The sequence below is a fragment of the Erpetoichthys calabaricus genome, chromosome 2 (assembly GCF_900747795.2).
Source record: "Erpetoichthys calabaricus chromosome 2, fErpCal1.3, whole genome shotgun sequence".
In the NCBI taxonomy this organism is placed as follows: domain Eukaryota; kingdom Metazoa; phylum Chordata; class Cladistia; order Polypteriformes; family Polypteridae; genus Erpetoichthys; species Erpetoichthys calabaricus.
Window position 1 is genome coordinate 109156270 of NC_041395.2, and position 25542 is coordinate 109181811.

Here is a 25542-nt window from a genome sequence, read left to right on the forward strand (position 1 = left end):
TCAGAGTTTGTAAAATTAACAATTACTTCAACCAAGCATTTAAAAGTTCCACATTGATGGGCTGCTTTAGTTAAAGGTGCAATTGTCCTCCATTTATATCTTAAGACGGTGGGATATGAGTAACTGTGACAAGGATTACTTTTTACCTTTAATAAACATTTAAAAAATAATATTTGAAAGAACAACATAACATTTAATTAAGTGTGAAACTTATTGCTGCAGATGTTGTTTAAGGTATACAGTGAGATCAAAATAACACTGAGTTTGCGAAGTCTTCAATCATACAAAGGGCTCATGTTATGTGTACATACTAACTGTTGAACAGGATGACATTAGTGATTGATTAGTGCTGTGCAATGTAATAACGTCACCACTGAAAGACAGATGGAATTTCCAGGCTGGGATAACTTGCCCTGTTAGCTATTTTTCCAGTTATATGATCAGAGAAAAATGTGATAAATATTCTTTAGTATATGGAAAAAAATGTTAGACTTGTTGGGGTTTTCTGCATCTGATCATAAGGAAGGCTCTACTCCATTAGGCTTGTCTGGATACTGAGTCAATTTTGTACACTTGATTGCAAGTTGTATGGTGCTGTAAATGGGTGGTAAGGTGGCACAGTGGTTGTGTAGCCAACACTAAGCATTAACAACCAGGGCTCACATTATAATGACTTTAATTATAATGATAGCTAAATCTTATATACATAAATAAGATGAAGTTTACTAGAAGGTTACCTTCATATATACTGTATATCACTTATGTACACTCATTTATTAAAATACACAAATACTCTGACAAGTCTTTGATTTTAAGAAAACAAAAAAATTTGAAAACCTATTTTGTAAATTGTAAAACACTTTTCCAGTTCATTTAATTTAGTCATTATTGTTGTACAATATTCTTTGGTTATTTGTTTTGTCAATTTTTTTACTGTTCTAATTTTTATACCTCTCTTATAAAGTCTAAGAACTCTACAATGGATCTTTATTATGTCTATGTATAATGTAATAATAATAATAATAATAATTCTTTGCATTTATATAGCACTTTTCTCACTATTCAAAGCGCTCAGCAATTGCAGGTTAAGGGCCTTGATCAAAGGCCCAACAGAGCAGAGTCCATATTGGCATTTATGGGATTCGAACCAGCAACCTTCCGATTGCCAGTGCAGATCCCTAGCCTCAGAGCCACCACTAATGTAAATTATGTTTTTGTATTGCATAAAATATTTAATAACAAGGTTGATAAAAAAATGTTTGTCTGTGTATAGTTTGTATATCTTTTTAGGTTTATTGCTGGTTTTCTTCAATATTTCCCAGTAGCTTTTAGTTTTGTGCGACATCTGTATGTGCTCTGTGTGGGAGAAGGAATTAACACAGCAGTACTTCAACCTGCCAATGAATATCTGAACAGAGCCGAACATGTTCTGTTCAAATATTCACCTCAAGTAGTTTTCTTGTCATACCATCCTTACACAGTATTGCAACTTACAATGGTAGGAAATAATGTTCCCCAGGACTGCATTACAATGTGTACAGAAACACAAGACAAGTGCATTATTCTAAAAATGACTACTTAATAAAATGTTCCTTTAATAACATCTTACAAAAATGGGACTTAGCTGTATTTCTCCCTTTTCCTAAGTTGAGGGTGAAATATCCATCTTTAAAGGCGTTCTATCTGTGTGTGGAGTGTTTGCTGTTATCCTTCGTCAATGTGTTGGGAGCACAGTGGTTGCAAGCTTTTATTTTCTCAAAAAGTTTCCTTATATGAAACTTACACTTAAACTTCTGTTTAACTAGAAATTCAGAAAGATGCTTCTTTTTCTTATAGCTTGTTGATGTATAGAGAGGTCTATTCATTTTCCACTTTTTTATTGTTTTATTTTTAACTCACTTACTTATTATGGTTTGGATTTCTGTCTTATCTGTAAGCAACAATGTGGTGAAAACAAAACGTTATCAAATTAGACCTCCCTATTTCAGTAACTCAGTAAAAAAAAAAGTACAGATAAAAGCTGAGGAATGAAAGGTATTAGTCCTCAGGACATTTTATTCATTTTCATCATTACCTTTAATTCCATCCATCCATTATCCAACCCGTTATATCCTAACTACAGGGTCACGGGGGTCTGCTGGAGCAGGCAGGAAACAAACCCTGGGCAGGGCACCAGCCCACCGCAGTTACCTTTAATTAATATCATTAATTATTTAGGTGACATTTTTCTTTCTCTTATTTTGCATTCAGAATAGTACAATCTTGTGAGATTTACATTTATAAGAAAGTATGTTTTTCCCCATAGCTTTAAATGATTAAATTTTAAATGATTTAAATGATTAGTTTTGTCACTTTCTTTTCAATTCCCATTTTTATGGTCAGTTTATTCTGTTAATTGTTTTTGAACACTGACAATTATTCATGAGGCACAGATACAAATGACTCGCTAAAGGGCAGCAGCTACTCCAGTGTACTTGTTAGCAAATAATGGCTTAAATGACCAGAACATTAAAAAAACTTAAAAATAAACAGCTAAACTGGAAGATAAAAAGAACAAATTAATTCTTAACTGACACACATAAATGCTTACTTCTTGTCTATCTATCTATCTATCTATCTATCTATCTATCTATCTATCTATATTTGTAGCTAGTAATCCACAAATTCACAAAGGGAAAAATGAGTCAAATGAGATATATATATAAATATATCTATTATAAAAAAAATCTTGGAAGGAGACGATATGTGACAATAACGTCCCATGAGACAAGGCAGTGAGACAAAAGGACAGCTGCTGTACAGGCTTTTAAATGATCGACGCGTAGCGCAACAAGCAGAACACGCAGCTCGACAGCAGCAGCAGCAAGCCAGCAGCTGATCCAACCACATCTCCTTAGTGTGCATTCAGACCCCCCCCCCCACCTTCACAATGCGAGCTGCAGAGTTGCAAAGTGGCTGGGGCGTAGCGTGACCCGGGGGGGAGGGGATGGGCAAGCAAAGTGAGCAGGGGGCAAAGCCCCCTAGTGTATATATATATATATATATATATATATATATATACAGGAATCCCTCGCTATATCACGCTTCGACTTTCGCGGCTTCACTCTATCGCAGATTTTATATGTAAGCATATTTAAATATATATCGCAGATTTTTTGCTGGTTCGCGGATTTCTGCGGACAATGGGTCTTTTAATTTTTGGTACATGCTTCCTCAGTTGGTTTGCCCAGTTGATTTCATACAAGGGACGCTATTGACAGATGGCTGAGAAGCTACCCAACCAGAGCGCGTATTACGTATTAAATAAAACTCCTCAACTATATTGTGAGCACGGGGGCTGTTCACACCCCTAGAGGATAGGGCCGCTCCTCAAAAAACGCTGAAAGATTACCTTCACATTGCTCTCTTCCTTGCTGGGCTTACATATGGCTGCTTTGTCAAGCGATATGCTTCCTGCACGGTGCTTCGCATACTTAAAAGATGAAACACCACGTATTGATTTTTGATTGTTTGCTTTTTTCTCTCTCTCTTGCTCTGACATTCTCTGCTCCTGACGGAGGGGTGTGAGCAGGGGGGCTGTTTGCAGCCCTAGACGATACCGATGCTCGTCTAAAAATGCTGAAAGATTTCCTTCACGTTGCTCCCTTCTTTGTAGCTGCTTTATCAAGCGACATGCTTCCCGCACGGTGCTTCGCATACTTAAAAGCTCGAAGGGCACGTATTGATTTTTGATTGTTTGTTTTTCTCTGTCTCTCTCACTCTCTCTGACATTCTCTGCTCCTGACGGAGAGGGTGTGAGCAGAGGGGCTGTTCGCACACTGGCCTAGAGGATATGGACGCTCCTCTAGAAAATGCTGAAAGACTACCTTCACATTGTACATCCTTGCAGCTGCTTTGTCTGGCAGTGCTTCACATACTTAAAAGCCAAACAACCCTATTGATTTTTGTTTGCTTTTTTCTCTCTCTCTGACATTCTCTGCTCCTGACGCACACTCCTTTGAAGAGGAAGATGTGTTTGCATTCTTTTAATTGTGAGACGGAACTGTCATCTCTGTCTTGTCATGGAGCACAGTTTAAACTTTTGAAAAAGAGACAAATGTTTGTTTGCAGTGTTTGAATAAAGTTCCTGTCTCTCTACAACCTCCTGTGTTTCTGTGCAAATCTGTGACCCAAGCATGACAATATAAAAATAACCATATAAACATATGGTTTCTACTTTGCGGATTTTCACCTTTCGTGGGGGGGGGTCTGGAACGCAACCCCCGCGATAGAGGAGGGATTACTGTATACACAGTTAGGTCCATAAATATTTGGACAGAGACAACTTTTTTCTAATTTTGGTTCTGTACATTACCACAATGAATTTTAAATGAAACAACTCAGATGCAGTTGAAGTGCAGACTTTCAGCTTTAATTCAGTGGGGTGAACAAAACGATTGCATAAAAATGTGAGGCAACTAAAGCATTTTTTTAACACAATCCCTTCATTTCAGGGGCTCAAAAGTAATTGGACAATTGACTCAAAGGCTATTTCATGGGCAGGTGTGGGCAAGTCCGTCGTTATGTCATTATCAATTAAGCAGATAAAAGGCCTGAAGTTGATTTGAGGTGTGGTGCTTGCATGTGGAAGATTTTGCTGTGAACAGACAACATGCGGTCAAAGGAGCTCTCCATGCAGGTGAAAGAAGCCATCCTTAAGCTGCAAAAACAGAAAAAACCCATCTGAGAAATTGCTACAATATTATGAGTGACAAAATCTACAGTTTGGTACATCCTGAGAAAGAAAGCAAGCACTGGTGAATTCAGCAACGCAAAAAGACCTGGACGTCCACGGAAGACAACAGTGGTGGATGATCACAGAATCATTTCCATGGTGAAGAGAAACCCCTTCACAACAGACAACCAAGTGAACAACACTCTCCAGGGGGTAGGCGTATCGATATCAAAGTCTACCATAAACAGAAGACTGCATGAAAGTAAATACAGAGGGTGCACTGCAAGGTGCAAGCCACTCATAAGCCTCAAGAATAGAAATGCTAGATTAGACTTTGCTAAAGAACATCTAAAAAAGCCAGCACAGTTCTGGAAAAGTATTCTTTGGACAGATGAAACCAAGATCAACCTCTACCAGAATGATGGTAAGAAAAAAGTATGGAGAAGGTGTGGAACAGCTCATTATCCAAAGCATACCACGTCATCTGTAAAACACGGTGGAGGCAGTGTGATGGCTTGGGCGTGCATGGCTGCCAGTGGCACTGGGACACTAGTGTTTATTGCTGATGTGACACAGGACAGAAGCAGCCGAATGAATTCTGAGGTGTTCAGAGACATACTGTCTGCTCAAATCCAGCTAAATGCAGTCAAATTGATTGGGCGGCGTTTCATGATACAGATGGACAATGACCCAAAACATACAGCCAAACAACCCAGGAGTTTATTAAAGCAAAGAAGTGGAAAATTCTTGAATGGCCAAATCAGTCACCTGATCTTAACCCAACTGAGCATGCATTTCACTTGTTGAAGATTAAACTTCGGACAGAAAGGCCCACAAACAAACAGCAACTGAAATCCGCTGCAGTAAAGGCCTGGCAGAGCATTAAAAAGGAGGAAACCCAGCATCTGGTGATGTCCATGAGTTTAAGACTTCAGGCTGTCATTGCCAGCAAAGGGTTTTCAACCAAGTATTAGAAATGAACATTTTATTTCCAGTTATTTAATTTGTCCAATTACTTTTGAGCCCCTGAAATGAAGGGATTGTGTTCAAAAAATGCTTTAGTTACCTCACATTTTTATGCAATCGTTTTGTTCACCCCACTGAATTAAAGCTGAAAGTCTGCACTTCAACTGCATCTGAGTTGTTTCATTTAAAATTCATTGTGGTAATGTACAGAACCAAAATTAGAAAAAAGTTGTCTCTGTCCAAATATTTCTGGACCTAACTGTATATATATATATATATATATATATATATATATATATATATATATATATATATATATATATATATATATATATCTTGTATATAGTCACACATGCACATCTGAGGATTACCTAGTATCCTCCCTGGTATGTGATACCTCCCCAGGCCGAGTGTGGGTGATGGTGCTAACTATCTTGTTAGTTTCTTCCTCCACATTGCCGAGAAACCACCCAGTGAGGACAGCTGACTATGCCCCTTCCAATCCCTGGGCTTTAAAATGTTGACTGCTGAAAAGGAGACATCATTTGAATGAGAGACAACCTCCTGAGCTAAGAAGCTCTGCAAGTATTGAACAGATGTTAGAGCCTGATTAACAGAAGCCACACACCTTACATTGTGACTGTTTTGTTTTCATTTTCATGCCATTGTGTGTTTGTTTCATACTAAGAACTGAAAGTAAATGGGGAAGTTGGGTTGGCACCTCAAAATTCTTTAGTTATCAAACTATTTTTTCCTCGTATGACCCCAATATCCATCCATCCATTATCCAACCCGCTGAATCCAAGGGTCACGGGGGTCTGCTGGAGCCAATCCCAGCCAACACAGGGCACAAGGCAGGAACCAATCCCGGGCAGGGTGACAACCCACCGCAGGACACACACAAACACACCCACACACACCAAGCACACACTAGGGCCAATTTAGAATCGCCAATCCACCTAACCTGCATGTCTTTGGACTGTGGGAGGAAACCCACACAGACACGGGGAGAACATGCAAACTTCACACAGGGAGGACCTGGGAAGCGAACCCAGGTCCCCCAACTGCGAGGCAGCAGCGCTACCCACTGCGCCACCATGCCGCCCTGACCCCAATATATATACTATTAAATAACAACTTGCTTAATTAATGGAGGAGTACAACTAAATTCATAGGAGGTCCACAGGACTAAACTTGAAAATCCACATTATAAAGGAAAAGATACTGTATATACAGTACCTCAATAGGAATTTCTGATGGGGCAAAACAAAGATTTTTCATTATATGACATGCTCCATTAAAGCAAGAAGAGTCTCTTCATTGAGAAACTGGCTAGAATGAAAGCCTTCAGCTACATCAGAACACTATGGTCTAAGTACACGAAAGGCTATGCAGTTCAGTCCTGAGAACACGTTTAATAAGCTGGTTGTTTTTTCTTCCCTAATTTTGAATTCAGAATAGTGCAGTAGTATGTGATTGTCATTTATAAGAAATTTAGAAATGGTTATCTTTTGCCATAGTTTTAAATGCTCTACCTTCTTTTGTTATTTTCTTATTAATTTACTCTTTTTCTATTTGCTCCCTTAGTTATACCCTAATGATGGCAATTAATAATAAGCCAAGAAGACCCCACGGCAAATGAGTTTGAAGCTACTTTAGACAACAAACAATGGATTCAATAGCCAGAACACTTTGAAAAGTGGGCTGAAAATCATAATAATTAAGATCTTTAAAAGCAAGACACTGTGGTGGGCTGGTGCCCTGCCTGGGGTTTGTTTCCTGCCTTGCGCCCTATGTTGGCGGGGAGTGGCTCCAGTAGAGCCCCGTCACCCTGTAGTTAGGATATAGCGGGTTGGATAATGGATGGATGGAAAGCAAAACAAAAACACTAAATTGTCTCCCTATATAAGCATACATAAATGTTTGCTGCAATACAATAAATATTTGGAAAAAATTGTTTTGTAATTTAATACCAAAACTTATAAACTTGAAAAAACAGCTTGCTTTATTAAGGTAGACATTGGATGGGATGTAAATGCAGCCACAGGGAGTCTCAGGGCGGAACTTATGAACCACTTATGTTTAAACCCTCAGCTTTCAAGAGCTGTTCAAATACATAACCAGTGAGTGGAGGTGCCTGCCATTTTTATAATCGAGACCGCTCCGATCCATCCAAACATCGTCTAAGCCTTCTTATTTCCAATAAAATTTTGGGGAAGGGGGAACCAGAGCTGATCTTGATAACATCAGGTGCAAGGCAGAAAGCAGCACATGATGGGAGACCCATAGAAACACTATCTTCATTAATTTATTTTCTCAAACACAAAACCATAATTTGGAGGGAAAAGAAATGCAACCTTACATTAAAACATAATAAAAACGTTCCAGTTTGTTTCAGTTATGCTTTTCTTTTGCCTGAAAACAGAAAGAAAATATAAGAAAACAGTAGAATGAAACTAGTAATAGAAAAGTGACCTTCCCACCTCCATTCAGCTAAAGCTTCAATAGAATAAAAGCACTAGATTATAGATACGTAATTCAAGGGAGGCAAATTCTAAAAGCCTTTTAGTTTCTTTGTTTACAATTTTCAAGCATAGAATATGTGTTATAATAATACAGTACTTTAAACATACCCAGAAATAATGTGTATCCTTTTTAATATTGTATGCATGTGAGACTTTGGAAATGACTGGCACAGTGCTTAGCACTAAAGCCTTAGTGTTCTAGGAGCCTGGGTTCAATTCATGGTTCTGATATTGTCTGTTTGAAGTTTGTACATTCTCCTTGTCGCAGTGTGTGGATTTGCTTTGGCAATACAGGTTACTTCTAACAACTGCAACGGCAATAGCTGACAAAAGCAAAGCATACAACATAATTTACTTACACTTTCAAAAATCCCTTGATACAGTCCTACACCGCAGATTATGTCTAAAACTAGAAGCTGCAGGCATCAAAAGTAACCTTCCAAACTGGTTAACTGGCTGGAGACAAAGATAGTGTAGAGTGAGGTCATCAGTGGAGTCCCGCAGTGACCCGTCCTGGGATTGGTACTTTTTCTGATTTATATTAATGACGTTGATTCTTGTATAGTTAGTAAACTTGTGAAATTTGCAGATGATATTAAAATTGGAACAATGGCAGACAATGAGGCAGCAGCAAAAACAATTCAAGAAGACTATGACAAGCTTAATAACTGAGCTAACACATGTAGTTTAACATAGAAATGAGAAAAATGCTACATGTGGGCAAAATGGGCGTCAATTATAAATGCAAGATGGGAGACACTGTCATAAAATAAGCAGCCTCTGAAAAAGACTTAGGTGTATATGTTGACGTAACATTTTCATCGATTAAGCAATGTACAGAAGCAATTAAAAAGGCAAAAAAGTTAGGTTATATCATAAAAACCTCAATAATAACTCAAGAGACATTATGCTCAAACTATATAATACACTAGTAACACCGCACATGGAGTATTGTTTACAGTTCTGGTCACCACGGTACAAGAAAGACATAGCAGCACTTGTAGCTGTGCACAGGAGAGCAACCAAGTGCACCCCAGGACTTAAGGACATGTCCTACTCTGACAGGCTCAGAGAATGAAACCTGTTTAGTCTCGAGCAGAGGAGACTGCATGGGGACCTAACCCAGGTATTTAAAATCCTCAAAGGCGTTGATAAAGTAGATTCAGCAGAAAATTCTTTTGGCTTAAGGGTGAATCACATACTCAAGGACATCAGTGGAAATTAAGGGGAAGTGCATTTAAGACTGAAGCCAGAAAACACTTCTTTATGCAAAGAGTTGAGGGAATCTATAACAAACTATAGATCCATGTAGTTGAAGCAGAAACCTTGACAACCTTTAAGATGTATCCGGATGAGATATAGGACAGCTTTACTATTAGCTAAATAAAATGAGCATGATGGACTAATGGTCTTTTCTCGTTTGTCAAATTTCTTATGTTTTTATGTTGTAAATGATATTCTAAGCTAATCCCAATGTAAGATACACCAGGATTGTTATGGCTTTGGACTTAAGTGCTTCTTTTGATATTATTGATCATACCACTCTGCTAAACAGGGCTGAGAATTTAGTTGGCCTATCAGACACTGTTACATGGTTTACATTTTCAGTTTAAGCAGAGGTCTGAAGACAGCACCTCCTCATTAACAACTTTGGTTAGACACATTGTCCGCTAGGTTTTAGACTGAAACCAGTTCTCTTTTAATAATATATTATGGCTTTAACAAGTGACAATGAAACATAATATTAATTATCCTTATGCCAATTGGATGTATTTATCATTAAAACCAAAATGATACTTCTTCCGTTATGTCATTATTCAACTGCTTTATTAATGCTAATCAATGACAGAGTTATAATTATTTGTGTCTAAATTAAGAAAAAAATAAGTTATTTTAGATGTAAGTAATTATGTGACTTGTAAGGCGATATTAAATGTGTTTAACTCTAAAGACTTGGTTATAGTTTAGCTGAATCTACTTGAAATTGAGGGGCTATCTTGGAAATAACATTCCTCCTTCACATGTGCATGTTTTCTAAAACCCAGATTCCTCAGGTTAGAAATATTGCAAAAGTAAGGCAGTTTTTTAAGGTGAAGCATCCTGAAATGTGTGCTCACTTATTTGTCTGAATCACAGTTGATTACTGTAAAGCGTTTTGTTAGCCTGTTTGATTTGTTTACTTACTGCTCTACAATTATTTAAAAAATGGCAGCAAGGATCATGGATAAGACTATAAAATATATAGTCATATACATTGTGATCAACAGGGGGTGATGCAGAACCCTAATTCCCAAACATGAATGCACAGACAAGTCTTGGGTTCAAAACAAAGGGTTTTATTTAAAAAAAACCCCTCCACACAGCAATTATAAATTGTCTTCCTTCTCTCCTCTTCACTGCTATTCCTCCCAGGCAAGTGTTGCCCATCTCTTCTCCCAGCTCTGACTTGCCTGGATAGGAGAGTGTGGTTTCTTTTATTAAAGACCTGGGAGTTATTCTGGTGCCAGGCCTTTTCCTATTTGAAGCACTTCTGGGTCATATGGAAGTCCTAAGAAGTAGGGAGTGTAACTCCCTGCAGCACCCCCTAGCAGCACCCAAGGACCCCAGCAGGTCTGCACTACCAGAATTCAATTTCCAGCATTCCTTGTGGGTGTCTGAATATAGCCTTGAAATGGAGTCTCCGACAATCTCTCTGTTGTATTGGCATCCTGATCAGTTAAGGAACTGGGGGCAATCCCGGCAGGGATGCCAGCTTATACATGTTGCCCATTACAACATATAACTCCATAAACATATAAATCCAGTTCCAAAATCACATCATTGATTTTTCCTTCCCCATATAAAGCTGTAAGGGTTTAGCTTCTCCTTACCTTGCAAAATGTGTTAGTGTCTATACAAAAAGGTGCACAATGACATTTCAAGATCCAGGCCTTCTTAATATTCTAAGGATAAATAAGACTAGTGTACAACGCAGAGCCTTTAACTATAAGAGCGCCCAGACTCAAAATGATCTGACTACCAATATTGGAGAAGCCAAATTAGTCTCAGCATTTACACCAAGGGTGAAGATTATTTTAGCATAGCAAAATCTTGTTAGACATGCTACTGCTATTACTTTCTTATACTGTAGTAATTATTAATAGTAAGTTTTTTCTTTCTTCATTCTCTTCTTGATGTCTTTGTGACACTTGGTGTGCTAGGTGACATATGATGAACCTGTCCTCCACCTGAATGTAACTGTTATCACTGGAGTGGTAGACTTCATAGTGCAGCACACCTAAAACAGATGGAATCTGGATTTAAAAAACATGTACACAGAGTATGTATGTTTGGTGTCTGTTTCCTGATGCCTGTTTTATGTTTGTGCATTAAGTTTTGTCTTTATATTGCACTTTCTTACTTTATTTGTAATTATTATACAGGGCACTGGGCTCTTAAGTGGAAATGTGCTTAATAAGGATACATTGCATTTAAAAGGCAGTATTAAATATTTGTTTTAACAGTTTATTTAAATCATATGTAACAACCAGTCTTGGTACAATGGTGTGCCTTGTGCTGATGACAAAGGTACCATCTTCTGTCCATCCTGAACCGAATAAGTGGGTCAGAAAATGGTTGAACGGACAAAAAAGTGTCATATCGCCATTTTACTTCATTTCTCAAACCTCCAAATTGTGCTTAGAGCACCGTATGATTTTTGCAAATTTTCTCTTCTCCTTTTATGTGCATACCCATGGTAATGACTTCTAAATGCAATATGTTGCTGCTCAATAAAATATGACTGCTTTCTGCTATGAGTGTGTTGTTGATTTACAGTGACCATGGAATGCAATAAGAAGACCTGGAAAATGGATGGTTGGATAGATGCCTTTAGTCAAAGTATCCTGAAAAAACATTGCATGCACTTAACACAGAGCTGGTGGCCGGTGGTCACAAGTACTTGCTAACTTTATTCTCAACTTAAGGAACAACAAACTTGTGTAAAGTAAAACTTGCATTTTGAAGCTTGTATAACTTCATCAGTTTACAGTAAGGACCAAAAACCTATGATTAGTGTCAGTCACTTGAGAAAAAGAAGAAACAAATCTTATTACTGCCACCTCATTCAGTGACAGTATGACAATCTAAAAATGTCACTCATCACTGTTTTCAGAACTTGCACATCCCTGTGGAGACTGTGGGCTGTATGGATATCACTTCTGCACCATGTCATTATTTTGTTCACAAACTTGTTTTTAAAATAATTTCTTTTTTGACAGTGCTTTCTATCTTTTATTGTATCTTTATTTCTTTTATTGCTGGTTATCATGGCCGGCCTGTACACTGGCACTGTGAGTGCTGTGCAGAGTGGAGGCAGAACCTCTGGGTTTTTCCCAGTTGATTCTGGGGTGTGTTCTTGCTCCTACTCTGTTCAATGCTTACATGGACTGAGTGTTGGGCAGGGTCCATGGGGGTCTGTTGGTGAAGGAAAATTCACTGATTCTGACTTTGCTGACGATGCTGTGATCTTCGTGGAGTCAAGGGAGGTTCTGATCAGGACTCTCAAGAGACTGAGTGATGTGTCTGAGTCATTTGCCTTTATTGACCTCTTGGGCACAACCATCAGAAGTGTGTCTGTCTGCACAGAGAGTGTTGACCTTGTCAAGAGGTTTACTTACCTCGGCAGAGACATTCATGTCTTTGGTGACTCTTCCTATGAGGTCAGTAGATGGATTGGGAAAGCATGGGGGGGTCATGAGGTTGCTGGAAAGGGGTGTGTGACACCCCCAATATCTCTGCAAAAGGATGAAGGTCCAAGTCTTTAGAGTCCTGGGACTTCCTGTTTTGCTATATGGCTATGAAACATGGACACTATCCAGTGACCTGAGACAAAGACTGGACTCCTTCGATACTGTGTCTCTTGTATTCTCGCATCCTTCAGCTGTGTTTCCTGTCTTTTTGCAGGCGCCACCGTCTGCAACCCATATGACATAGCTGGTCTCATTCACTCATTCACCTTTGCCAACTCTACTCCCTGCATCCTCACCATTCCACTGACCATCCTCTCATTCACACACATGTATTCTGTCTTGTTCCTACTGACCTTCATTCCTCTCCTCTCTAGAGCATATCTTCACCTCTCTAGGGTCCCCTTAACCTGATCCCTACTCTCGTTACAGATCACAATGTCATTTGCAAACATCATAGTCCATGGGTACTCCTGTCTAATCTTGTCTGTCAACCTGTCCATCACCATTGTAAATAAGAACGGGCTCAGAGCCGATCGCGGATGCAATCTCACCTCCACCTTTAACGTACCCGTTACTCCTACTGCAGACCTTACCACTGTCACACTTCCCTCGTACATATCCTGTGCCACTCTTACATACTTCTCTGCCACTCCCGACTTCCACCTACAATTTCACAAGTCCTCTCTAGGCACCCTGTCATATGCTTTCTCTAGGTCCAAAAAGAAAGCCTACTCTAAACTACTCCGTCAATACCTTCAGAGCAAGCATCGCATCTGTAGTGCTTTTTCCCAGACTTTGAAACCATATTGCTGCTCACTAATCATCACCTCCCTAGAGTCTGAGGTTATTCCAATCAAGACTATGGACTGTTATTTATTATTTGGCTGATGTCTGTATCCAAGTCAATTTACAACATTTGAGATACACTTAGTTGCAATTCAATTGTTTTCCAGTTTGAGCACAGGCAGGTGAAATAACTTGTTTATGGTCACACTGTGTCAGTAGCAGGGGTGTTTCTAAGGTTTTATGGTATCAGGGTCTTTAGCATCCTTTACGGGTGTCCCTGTAGAAACAAAGAGCGTGTGTGATCCCTTTTGGGGTTTCAAGCACACTGATATACAAATAGAATGCATTATAGGATCAGGGGCTTGGCACAATATACTGTATCCTTGAGCCTCTAAAACCCCTTCCTCCCAACACTACTGGTCTGTAGTAGGATTTAAACTCTCAACCTCAGGGTTTGAAGTCCAAAGTCTTAACAATTATGCCACACTGCCTGGCTAAGTAGCACAAGCCTGCGAAGAGATACAAAATGTTCTGTGCCATTTGCTCCCTTGAAGGTAGTCACAGAAATTTGAAAAGAAAAAAAAAGGAAAAAAGCAAATCCAAGATCAGGATACATCAAGCACAAATCATTAATTACCCCGATGAGGCAGAGCGGCATTTTGAAATTCAGGAGGACCACCTGATGGCAATAGTTTGAAAAAGCCACCAAGGAAGTCTTATAAGTGCTCCTCCCATTTCATGGAAAGGCAGCCAACAATATGATATGCAGTTTCAAAAATGCACAGAGTCCAGCTTCATAAAGAATAGATATGTAGAATATATTTTTTCCAATTGTTTGCTGGACTCATGATGGCCAGTAAACACCTGACCACATGGTGGTTAGCACTACAACCAGACATGCAATGAACAGTTCAAGTTGTGCAGTCAGTGTAGTCTGAGTGTTCTGTTTATTGTGGCTCATTATTTTTCACCTCAGAGCTCTTCAGTTCTGAACTTCAGGTGTTGATGTTTCAATTTAGGTAGTTCACAGTCAACATATTTCCTTGGCAGAAGATATTTGTGAGGCTCTCTGTTTACTTAAAGTTTATAGTTCTATATTGCTGTATTTTGTCATGATGATAATGTCAGAGGGTATCAGAATGATCTGATGACAACTGAAACAGACCATACACGTGCATGCCATCGTTTGATTTTTGTGATATGAATGGTGCTCACTAGTCACTAGTAAATGAAAGACAGATATTAGAACATTAGAACAACAGTAACATGAAAAAAGAAAAGACCATTCAGCCCAACAATTTTCCATCCTATTCACCTACATTATCCAAGATAACATCAAGTCAAGATTTGAAGACCCCTAAACTTGTACTTTCCACCACATTACCTTGTAATTTATTCTATTTGTCTATGGTTCTTTGCTTGAAGAAAAACTTTCTATTATTTGTGTGAAATCTGCCCTTAACAAAAATTTCTAACTATGTCTGTGTGTTCTTGTTAGGCAAGTTAATGTTAAAGAAGTCTGGACACACTGAGGGAATTGTGGTGTAGCCCCACCAGAATTATCATGCCCAAAATGCCACTGTTCCAAAGGAAGAAGCTGAGTTCATATCCCAGTGTTGGAAAACTGACTTACTTGCAGGACATCATTTATCATTGGAAACTTTTTTTAATGTGCTTTATTAATTTCATTGTAAAATGATTCCTTCGATGTACTGTATCCTGATTCTAATAGTAGTATATTTTTCACCAGTGATGCTAGTGTGTAAATTAATAAAAAAAAGGGACTATGAGTGGCAGAATGAGTGAGTCCGCATGAAACCAAGGGATTAGTTTGTGTATGGAACCAGGGTGAATGTGTGCTAGCACTGTATGATCAAGTGAGAGGAGGTGTAAGTAGCAATGAGATGATGGTAGTTGAGGGAGTGAGTGGGTAAATGGAGCTGAAGAGCTGTGAATTGGAGAGGTGAGGTGTGAATATTTAGTGTACATGTGAGTGGGGAGGTGTTGAGGAGGGGGTGAGTGTACACCTGTGCACACATAGAGTCACTAAGATGAAACTTCTCTTCTAATATGGAAACACTTATCCAGCATTCCTGTTGCAGTGCCACAGAAGTGTCCAAATTCTGCTTTTAAAGGAGGAACATACTTTTGTTAGGCAAGGTTTGTATAACAATAGCTTCTTTGTTAATGGGGATACCTTATCTTCCAGCTCAAAATAGCATAGCACCGCCTGACCGGAATATGTTACAAAGCATGTCAAGGCCTGACAGACCTCTGTGTGACCTCATCTTTATGAACAAATATGATAGATCCTCTCTTTTGGTTTGACAATGTATCTTAATTGGATCTTCAGTATCCAGTATCCAGTGAAAAGCTTGTCCATGAGGATCTGAATGTGCATGTGTTTGTGAAGATGACTGGGAAACCTTCCCTTAAATATGAATGTGTCTGTCAATAAGATGGATATTAACCCTGATATAAGAGGCTGTTGTTTCATACATTTTCACTAAACCAATTCAGGATCAGGATCGCATGAGGGGGTGGCATGGGCCTTGACATATAACCATTAGAGCATTGTTTCGACTGAAATTTGTATACAGAACTCTAGGATGTCTTGTTAATCAGAATCAGACATAATAATAATAATAATTCTTTGCATTTATATAGCGCTTTTCTCACTGCTTAAAGCGCTTAGCAATTTAAGGGCCTTAGCAGGTTAAGGGCCTTGCTCAAGGGCCCAACACAGCAGAGTCCCTTTGGGCATAGACATAGTGTCCTAATTAAAAACGTAGACTCTTTAATGCTAATAAGCCTAAAATAAAATTTGGTCTCACTTAATGTACAGTATGTTACATAAAGGGTTTAGTTTTCTGCATAGTTTTGAGTAGATGACATTACCTAAATATATAAAAAATCTACAAAAACACAAGAAAATTAATCAAAAAACAAATGTTGTCTCTACAAATGAAATTCAAATTCTCTTGAAATAAGAGAACTTGTATCTTAGCCATCATTGAAATGCGGGTTACGTGAATAATACCACAACCAGAGGTGAGCAGCCTCACAAGTGAATAACAACTCATGCAGTTGTTTGTACGTCTGACATACGCCTCCATTTTCTGTGCCATTTATTCCAACTTACTCTGAAATGCCACAATAGCTAAGTATCTTATTTCTGCAAATGTTGACGGAAATTTAGGAAGTAAAAGTTAAATCCAGTTATTCTGGACATATTTTAAATTGGGTGTATAGAGAAAAACAATTCTCAAAACTTGCTAGCTAATACCTTTGAAGAATTTAAACGTTTCTTTAAATCTTGCTTAATCTTCTTTTAACAGTTTTCCGGTATGCAGTACATAAAATAGAGCTTTTATATCTTCCCTGAGCAGCTTGGGAAAGGAAGTATATGTCTCAAAGTGGAACCTGCTCCATCTATTCAGTTTAATCCATCCAAGCTGCCTTTTAATTTAAGGGTCACCAGGAGTTCAGCTTGTCCTGAGTGCACTTAGTGAAAGGCAGGAACCAACTCAAATTGGGATGCCAGGGCACATTGACCCACTCATAGTGGGTAAATTAAATTAAAATGCAAGTATTTGGGATGTAACAGAAACAAGGAATACTCAGGAGCTGAAACCACATACTTGGAACTAACTATAAGGAAGCAACACTTACAGTAACACTGTGCCAACCTCATTTCTGTTCTTGTGGTAATAATAACTTTCTGAATTTGTTTAAACATTTAAAGAACATGTATGCTTCACAAGCTGTCTGATGAACCATATGTTTTGTTCAGTTCCCTCAGTCATAAAATACATTTCTTCTACTTCTTTTGTCTGCTCCCAATAGGGGCTGCCACAACGGATCATCTTCTTCCATATCTTTCTGTCCTCTGCACCTTGTTCTGTTACACCCATCACCTGCATGTCCTCTCTCCACACCCATAAACCTCCTGTTAGGGCTTCCTCTTTTCCTCTTGCCTGGAAGCTCTATCATTAACATCCTTTTCCCAATATACTCAGTATCTCTTCTCTGCACATATCCAAACCAATGCAATCTCGCCTCTCTGACTTTGTCTCCCAACCGTCCAACTTGAGCTGATCCACTAGTGTACTCATTTCTAATCCTGTCCATCCTTGTCACACCCAATGCAAATCTTAGCATCTTTAACTCTGCTACCTCCAGCTCTATTTCCTGCTTTCTGGTCAGTGCCACCATCTCCAACCCATATGATATAGCTGGTCTCACTACCGTCCTGTAGACCTTCCCTTTCACTCTTGCTGATACCCATCTGTCACAAATTACTCCTGACACTCTTCTTCACCCATTCCACCCTGCCTGCACTCTCTTTTTCACCTCTCTTCCACAATCCCCATTACTCTGTACTGTTGATCCCAAGTATTTAAACTCATCCATCTTCGCCAACTCTATTCCTTGCATCCTCACCATTCCACTGACCTCCCTCTCATTTACACACGTGTATTCTGTGTTGTTCCTATTGACCTTCATTCCTCTCCTCTCCAGAGCATATCTCCACCTCTCCGGGGTCTCCTCAAACTGCTCCCTACTCTCGCTACAGATCACAATGTTATCAGCAAATACCATAGTCCATGGGGACTCCTGTCTAATCTCGTCTGTCAATCTGTCCATCACCATTGCAAATAAGAAAGGGCTCAGAGCCAATCCCTAATGTAATCCCACCTCCACCTTGAATGCATCCGTCACTCCTACCACAGACCTCACCACAGTCACACTTCCCTCGTACATATCCTGGACAACTCTTACATACAGTACTTCTCTGCCACTCCAGACTTCCTCATACAATACCACAACTCCTCTTGAGGCACCCTGTCATGTGCTTTCTCCAGGTCCACAAAGATGCAATGCAACTCCTTCTGGCCTTCTCTATACTTCTCCATCAACATCCTCAGAGCAAACGTCGCATCTGTGGTGCTCTTTCTTGGCATGAAATCATACTGCTGCTCACTAATCATCACCTCCCTTCTTAACCTAGATTCCGCTACTCTTTCTCATAACTTCATGCCATGGCTCATCAGTTTTATCCCCCTGTAGTTACTGCAGTTCTGCACATCCTCATTATTCTTACAGATTGGCACCAGTACACTTCTTCTCCATTCCTCAGACATCCTCTCACTTTCCAAGATTCCATTAAACAATCTGGTTAAAAACCCCACTGCCATCTCTCCTAAACACCTCCATGCAAAGAATTAGATTGTCAGTCAGTCATTTTCAAACCTGCTTATACTCCTGAACAGGGTTGTGGGGGTATGCTGGAGCCTTTCCTATCCAACGCAGGGTGCAAGGCAGGAACATACCCTGGACAAGGCGCCTGTCTAATGCAGGGCAAACACACACACACACACACAAACATGCACCACACGCACATTAGTGCCAAGTTAGGATCACCAATTAACCTAACCTGCATGTCTTTGGACTGAAGGAGGAAACTGGAGCATTCAGAGGGAGAACGTGCAAACTCCATGCAGGAAGGATATGTGACGTGAACCCTGGTCTGCAAAGCAGCAACGCTACCACCGTGCTAACTTGCCACCATAATTGGATTGTGCTATATTGAAAATAACCTGGTTGACTGGAATTATACAAAGGATTTGAGAGGAACTACATATTAATAATACAAAGACTCCCTTACTGTTAGCAAGTGGAAAGTCATTCCTTTTTAGTCTGTAGTACTGAACAGTACACAGTTCACACTCTTGATCTTACTGTATAATCAGTTAATTACTAAGTAAGACACGATGAAGGATAAAACATAGACAGATCAAAACAACACGTTTAAACCAACTTAATCCATTTCAGAGTTGCAAGGGTTGTACTAGACAGAAGGCCGACGATGGCTTTGGACAAGGTGTAAGCCCACTTCAAGGGCCACAAACTCACAGAAATGCCGGGTCAATCTGGAACTGCCAATCAATCTGACATGCATGTCTTTGGAGATTTGGAGGGAAGAAGAGAATACCTGGATGGAATCCCATGCAGAGAAGGAAGAAAATGAGCAGACTCCATACAGACAATAACCAGACATAGAAAGGGAACTCGGGACAGGGTATACATGTCCACTGTGCCTTCATGCATACTGGGATATAAAAACAAATAGCTGCCCAGTCTTTAAGAACATAGTAAGAACATTACAGTCTAAGATCTATATTGCTGTCCACTACAGTCTATAGCAACTGTTCTGAATTAATGTAGGCATGTTATAATGAGAATAAAGGATACGGACATATAGTCCTATAATCATCAGTGAAAAATGTAAAAAGCATGGATGGTATGAAGAGACATGTTGGAAATGCAGTGGCTATTAAATCTAAAATTTAGAGACCAAAAAGTATAGATATTAAAGGAGCTATATATAACAAAAGACAGATAGATAGATAGATAGATAGATAGATAGATAGATAGATAGATAGATAGATAGATAGATAGATAGATAGATAGATAGATAGATAGATAGATAGATAGAGTCTCCTTTACTCTGCATCAGTGATGAAACAATTGACAGAGTTCACTCCCTCAGACATACTCAAATATCAGTTAATTTACATTTCTTCCCCTTTTTACTTTATGAGTATATTATTTGCAGCCGGGATAAAGCTACTTCAAAGTGTTTGAAGCTTTGGAGTCATGCAGGAGTTCTGAGAGGGCAAGAACAGCAAGCAGTTTTTCAGTTAATAGCATCAGAACATTTCACAACCTACAATATCCAAAATTGACCCAGCATTATTGTCAATGCAATAAAGAAACACAATAGAATACAAAATACCCTAAAAGTCATAAAAACATAACTGTACTAAATAGTGCATCTTGGGTAATTAAACTCCATACCCCACTGGTTCTGTGATGTTAGTTATTGTTGGATGTTGCAGTATGGATCTAAGGTGGGAGAGGCAGAGATGATGAGTGGGGGGTTGTATTTAATAACTGAAATCTGTGCATCCCCTTACTGTTCTTGAAGTGAACCTGCACTGTATGAAGACACTTCACAAACAATGTTAAACAGGACTTGAGATTTTCAAATGGGAGGCAGACAGTAAGAGGGTGGTATCATTAACACCCTTGTGCCGTCTGTACACAAAATGAAGGTGGAGCAGTATGCAGACAGATCAGCTTTAGGAACCTGAACAGGATCAGATAGGCGGCTTTCAGTGCAGCACGCTGATTTTAGAAGGACAAACCTGCAAAAAAATGGATAGATAGGGTTATCTTGTTTAACAGCTTAAGGTGGAAATGAGATCATTAAGTGCCGTACCTAGGAAAGTCACAGGTTGCAATCTACAATATGGATCTCACTGCTTAGCTCTCATTCAGGGGCACCAGAACTGCAGATTAAGATGACCTTGGCTACCTGTGCACAAGCTGTGAACTTTGTTAATCATTGTTGGAGAGCTTCTTTGAGGCATTAAGGCTGGCTTACATTCCATTCCAGCTAAGTTTCCTTCTCTTCTTTTTATCAAATCCACTCCTCCTGTTTTGGCACAAAATGCCAAGTAGGGAGTAAACCTGTGAGGTGGGAGAGGCTGAAATGTGAGATATTAGAGGGAGGGACTCCTTTGAGAGTTCAGAAAAAAAGGCAAAAAGCTGGTAAAGAATTCCTTTGGGGCTTGTGAGCTGGAAAGAGGAGAGCCTCCCGCTGCTGGACTGAAGATATGGAGCTGAGGAAATGTAAAGCAGATGAAAGACAGGAACCCTGGGACACACAGGTGTGGGACTGAATTTGCGACTGGCATGTTGATGCTATTTATATTTCTGCACTGGAGTTTTGGTGGTTTGTGAGCTTTTTTAAATATATGTTTTCAGTTCTTTAACTCTTAGAAAATAGCTTGAGCCCCCCACTCCACTGTGGACCTTTTTCTATATCCTAGTACTGCCATTGCTGTGATCTGTGGGCTTCAAAGTCTTGTCTGTGGGTAACTCTAAGATTTCCTCCCTGAGCAGACTGAAAAATAGGTCACTTCAATTCGGGCTTATCAGCTCCTGGAAAGTAGAAGAAAACTTTTCCATTAGTAGTCACTAAGATTAAAGCTCCAAGGTGGCAGACTTTCAGCAGACTTAGGTATGTTACAAAACAACAGTACTCCAATCCACATGGAGCTGGAATGGCAGAGAATGAAAGTGGACAGCACAATTGTGACAAATTCACAGTTAAAGATGCCCAACATCCACTTTTAACTTAATGTGAGGTCTAAATGAATGAAACAGCATATAAATATGTGTCAGTCTGCCCAAATGTTTATTGTGTATGTGAGGTCCACAAAAACTAGCTTGAACTCTGACGAGTAATGTTTCGGTTAAGGGCTAAAATGCAACTCAAAAGAAAAAACAACCCTGGACTTAATGGTTGGATGGATTTGGGCTGAATTTATAAAATAACAATTGACAAAAAATAGGAAAGCCAAACTTCAACACAATATTCCACTTGGGTGACTTAAGTGACCACTTTGGGGTTTGCTTAGTAAAAGTCATGTAGTCAGATGAATGGGGACACTAAACTGTCGCCGTGAATATAAGCCTGTCTGTGTGTGTGTGTAAGTGCACTGTCACGGATTAGAGCTCAATCAGGGGTAAAATGATCTACTATTGGATTCACAATGGGCTTGGAAAGCTGACCAGGATGTAGCAGATTTAATAATGGATGGGTGAATAAGCAGGGTCTTTTCTGTTTGGGAATTTGCTATTTTTAATGTCTGTGTCCTTTTCCTTCTTTCAATTTATGCTATTGTGTGCAAAAGTAAATACATAGACAAGTAAGATATGATTTGAAAATGGGGCTAGAACTTTATAGTATGCCTTATGAAAAAGAACTGGAAGTCCTTGTCAGTATATGTCTTTGTCCATAATCAGATGGTGTGCAAAAGAAGTTTAAAAAAATAGATTATATAGCATCTGTGATATGTGGAATCAAGGGAGAGTATGCTTGAGCTTTCAATCACATTTGCGAGGCTACACCTTGAATATTGTGTGCAGCTTTTGTGTCCGTATGACAAGAAAGACACAGCAGAAATAGGGGAGGTCAAGAGGAGAGTGACTAGACTGATCGGAAGACTGTGGGGAAGTGTGCTTGTGGTAGACTGGCATCCCTTGCATGGTTAGTTCTTTCCATGCTTTTATTTCTGCTGGAATGTTTCATTGTAGACTGGGTCTGTAACCCTGCTTGGTGACCTTTTATGCTTTGTCTGGGTCATTTTGACTTTGACATTGATAAATACGCATTTAATTGTCTGTGCGAACAATTGTGCTGAAAACCACACACATAAAGTAGACAAACATGGTCACTTTTGGGAGCAGCTAAAAGTCAAATTTTATGTCAGCTGCATTAGTTTGAATAGACAGTCATGTGCTGAGTGTGTACATGTGGATGTAGATGTGTACACTTCACGTCTACTTAAGCATGTGAGAGCGAGTGTGGGTGTGTTTGTTCCTGTGATAACTTGGCATCCCATCTTAGGTTTTTTCCTTCCTAGTGCCCAATGCTACCAGGATAAACCAAGAGAACTGGTTCAAATGCCAGTCTTTGAGGAATGTCTGTTTTCTTTTGTGTATCTGTAGGAAGGCAGATATCTTTGCCACATCATAAAGACGTGGTGTAGGTTACCTGATGAGTCTAATTGGACGGTTGTGAATGGGTGGGTGTGTGGCCTTCAATGGGATTGCATCACTTTCCAGGCTGACTCTAGCTTTGTGGCTACTGTAGACCCCCAAAAAAATAGACTAAGCAAGTATGAAAATGAATGGGTAAATAATGCAAATTCCATCTGTTACTTTAAAAAGACATTTTAGAACACTTGAGGGCACACATGCAAACTGGTTAAGAGTAAAAAAAAAACAGAAAATACTGAACATTTCACACACTGATCTGTAAACACTTTGAACAGTGTAAATGAAATTAGCACCTGGGGGAACGTCACGTTTCAACTTGACATTATTTTGGACACAGTAGGTGAATGCAGATTGATGATCTGTTTTTAGATGAGTGATATGACAAAGTTTAATAATATCAATGAGGCACTATGCTGCTGTGAGTCCTAGTGAAACATTATGACCTGTAGGCCTTCTGCTTGGCTTCGCTGCATTAATTGTGCTTTTATTCTTTGGGCTGCAATGGGTCTCCTAATGTTAGGTTATCTTGTTTTCTTTTGCAGATCATAAGATGCTGAATTGTGACTATATCACGTAACAAATGGTTTCTTCCTACTGAACTTCCCTTATGATGATACCTTATCATTGCTGTGGGAGGCTCAAGATCTTGGTTGCCTCTCTGATGCTTGTGATTCTTCTGTCCTGCCTTTCCCTGAGTATATGGAGTTTGAAACGTGAGTGGTGTGGGCAGCTTTCCTTCTCTGTTCATTCTGGCTTATTGTAGTAGGTTGGGACTCAAGGGTTGTCTTCAGCAGTTTAGGCTGTCTTGCTCCATTTAAGATATTGAGTTGAGTTTTTGTAACCGTTAAGAGTAAAAAACTGAAGTAAAAAGAAATGAAGAAGAATCTTTTAAGTGGCAAATGACAAAATGAGTCCAGTTCAGAATATGACTGACAAGACCGCAACAATTCTTACTCCATGTAACTGCTGCATGTAAACCATAGGTTTTTGCTCAGCAGATAATTTTTTATTAATAACCAGTTGCAGCTTTTTAATGGCTCTCTGGCTCAAAGTTGTCCTTTTGCCTGCAATTTGCCCTGGCTCCTCCCATTTATACCTGTTGCTAGACAACGCTAATCATGTTGTAGTCATGTGTTGGGAGGAGCAAGGAAAATACAACAGGGAGTTTGACTTGAGTGCATACTGCCTTTGCTTAAAGGTTGACTTGAAATTAAATGAATTAAGGTTCTAATATTTTATGACTTCTTTCCTGTCCATCTGTTTTTTTACTGATGTTTCATCTCATTTTTTTTGCTTTCTTGGCTGTTTTCTGTCTCCAGAATCTTAGCTTGAATTGCTGCCTTTTTCTGTAGGAAACTTTTTGAATTGTAGAGTTGAGTAATAAAATTCATCTGGATCAGCTTACCCATTTTGGCTTCCACTACATTTTGTGTGTAATGGAGCACTCAGTTCCTCCACTCAGTTTCCATGTTACTGCACTTGGTAGGGTCATCCTGAGAAAACCACTGCTACTGAAGGTGCAGTCAAGCAGTACATACTCTTGAAAGACTATTTTTGTTAAAACAATAGATTGGTATTAAAATTAGGCACTCCACTTCTATGTACCAAAAATGCAAATAAAGGTAAAAATCCACATTGTTTGATTAATTCTGCATTCATAATTTGAACAAAAATTTGACTTAAGAAGATAAGTGTTCATTATCACAGTGTTAATAGCCAGAGGGCTGCTCACTTAAAAGGATTATCTATTTTCCATTGGGAATAATACTTAGTGCCAGGTCAAGCCCATCCATCCATTTTCTAGACCTCCTTATCTAGTTTAGGATCACAATGAGCTGAGATCTAATTCAGTTACATCATGCACGTGGGTTTCTACTCTGTGCATGCTTCTCAAGAAGTAATCTTTGGCCTTTGGGTCTCTGAACTCAATTTTAACAGATTTGATAATGCCATGTTATGTAACTATAGTGACTAGAATTACAAAAAAAAAATTACAATATTTACTTTTAGTGCACTGGCTCTTATGCTTCAAGTATTACTTCTGTTGTTTTATGCATTAATTTCAAATTTAATTATTTGAAGATATATGCAGTATAGCCTAGTGATGAGTGAAACAGTGCAGTTTCATTTTACATAAAGCTTTGCAAAACTGTCACAAGAATCTATTTTGCAATTGCAAAATGCAAAA

At 39.1% G+C, this 25542-nt stretch overlaps 1 protein-coding gene across 2 annotated transcripts in view; it reads left to right on the plus strand.

Annotated features, from left to right (window-relative positions):
* The first annotated feature begins 21336 nt into the window (after positions 1-21336).
* large2 (LARGE xylosyl- and glucuronyltransferase 2) overlaps positions 21337-25542 on the plus strand; it is a 70875-nt gene continuing 66669 nt past the window's right edge. Inside the window, exons 1-2 of one of the 2 annotated variants that reach the window (XM_051922709.1) lie at positions 21337-21457; positions 23897-24049. In XM_051922709.1, coding sequence (XP_051778669.1) covers positions 23962-24049 — 88 coding nt within the window. In that variant the 5' untranslated portion in view covers positions 21337-21457; positions 23897-23961. Of the gene's footprint in view, positions 21458-23896; positions 24068-25542 lie in introns of both variants that reach the window. The other variant, XM_028794344.2, reaches the window with a different exon arrangement.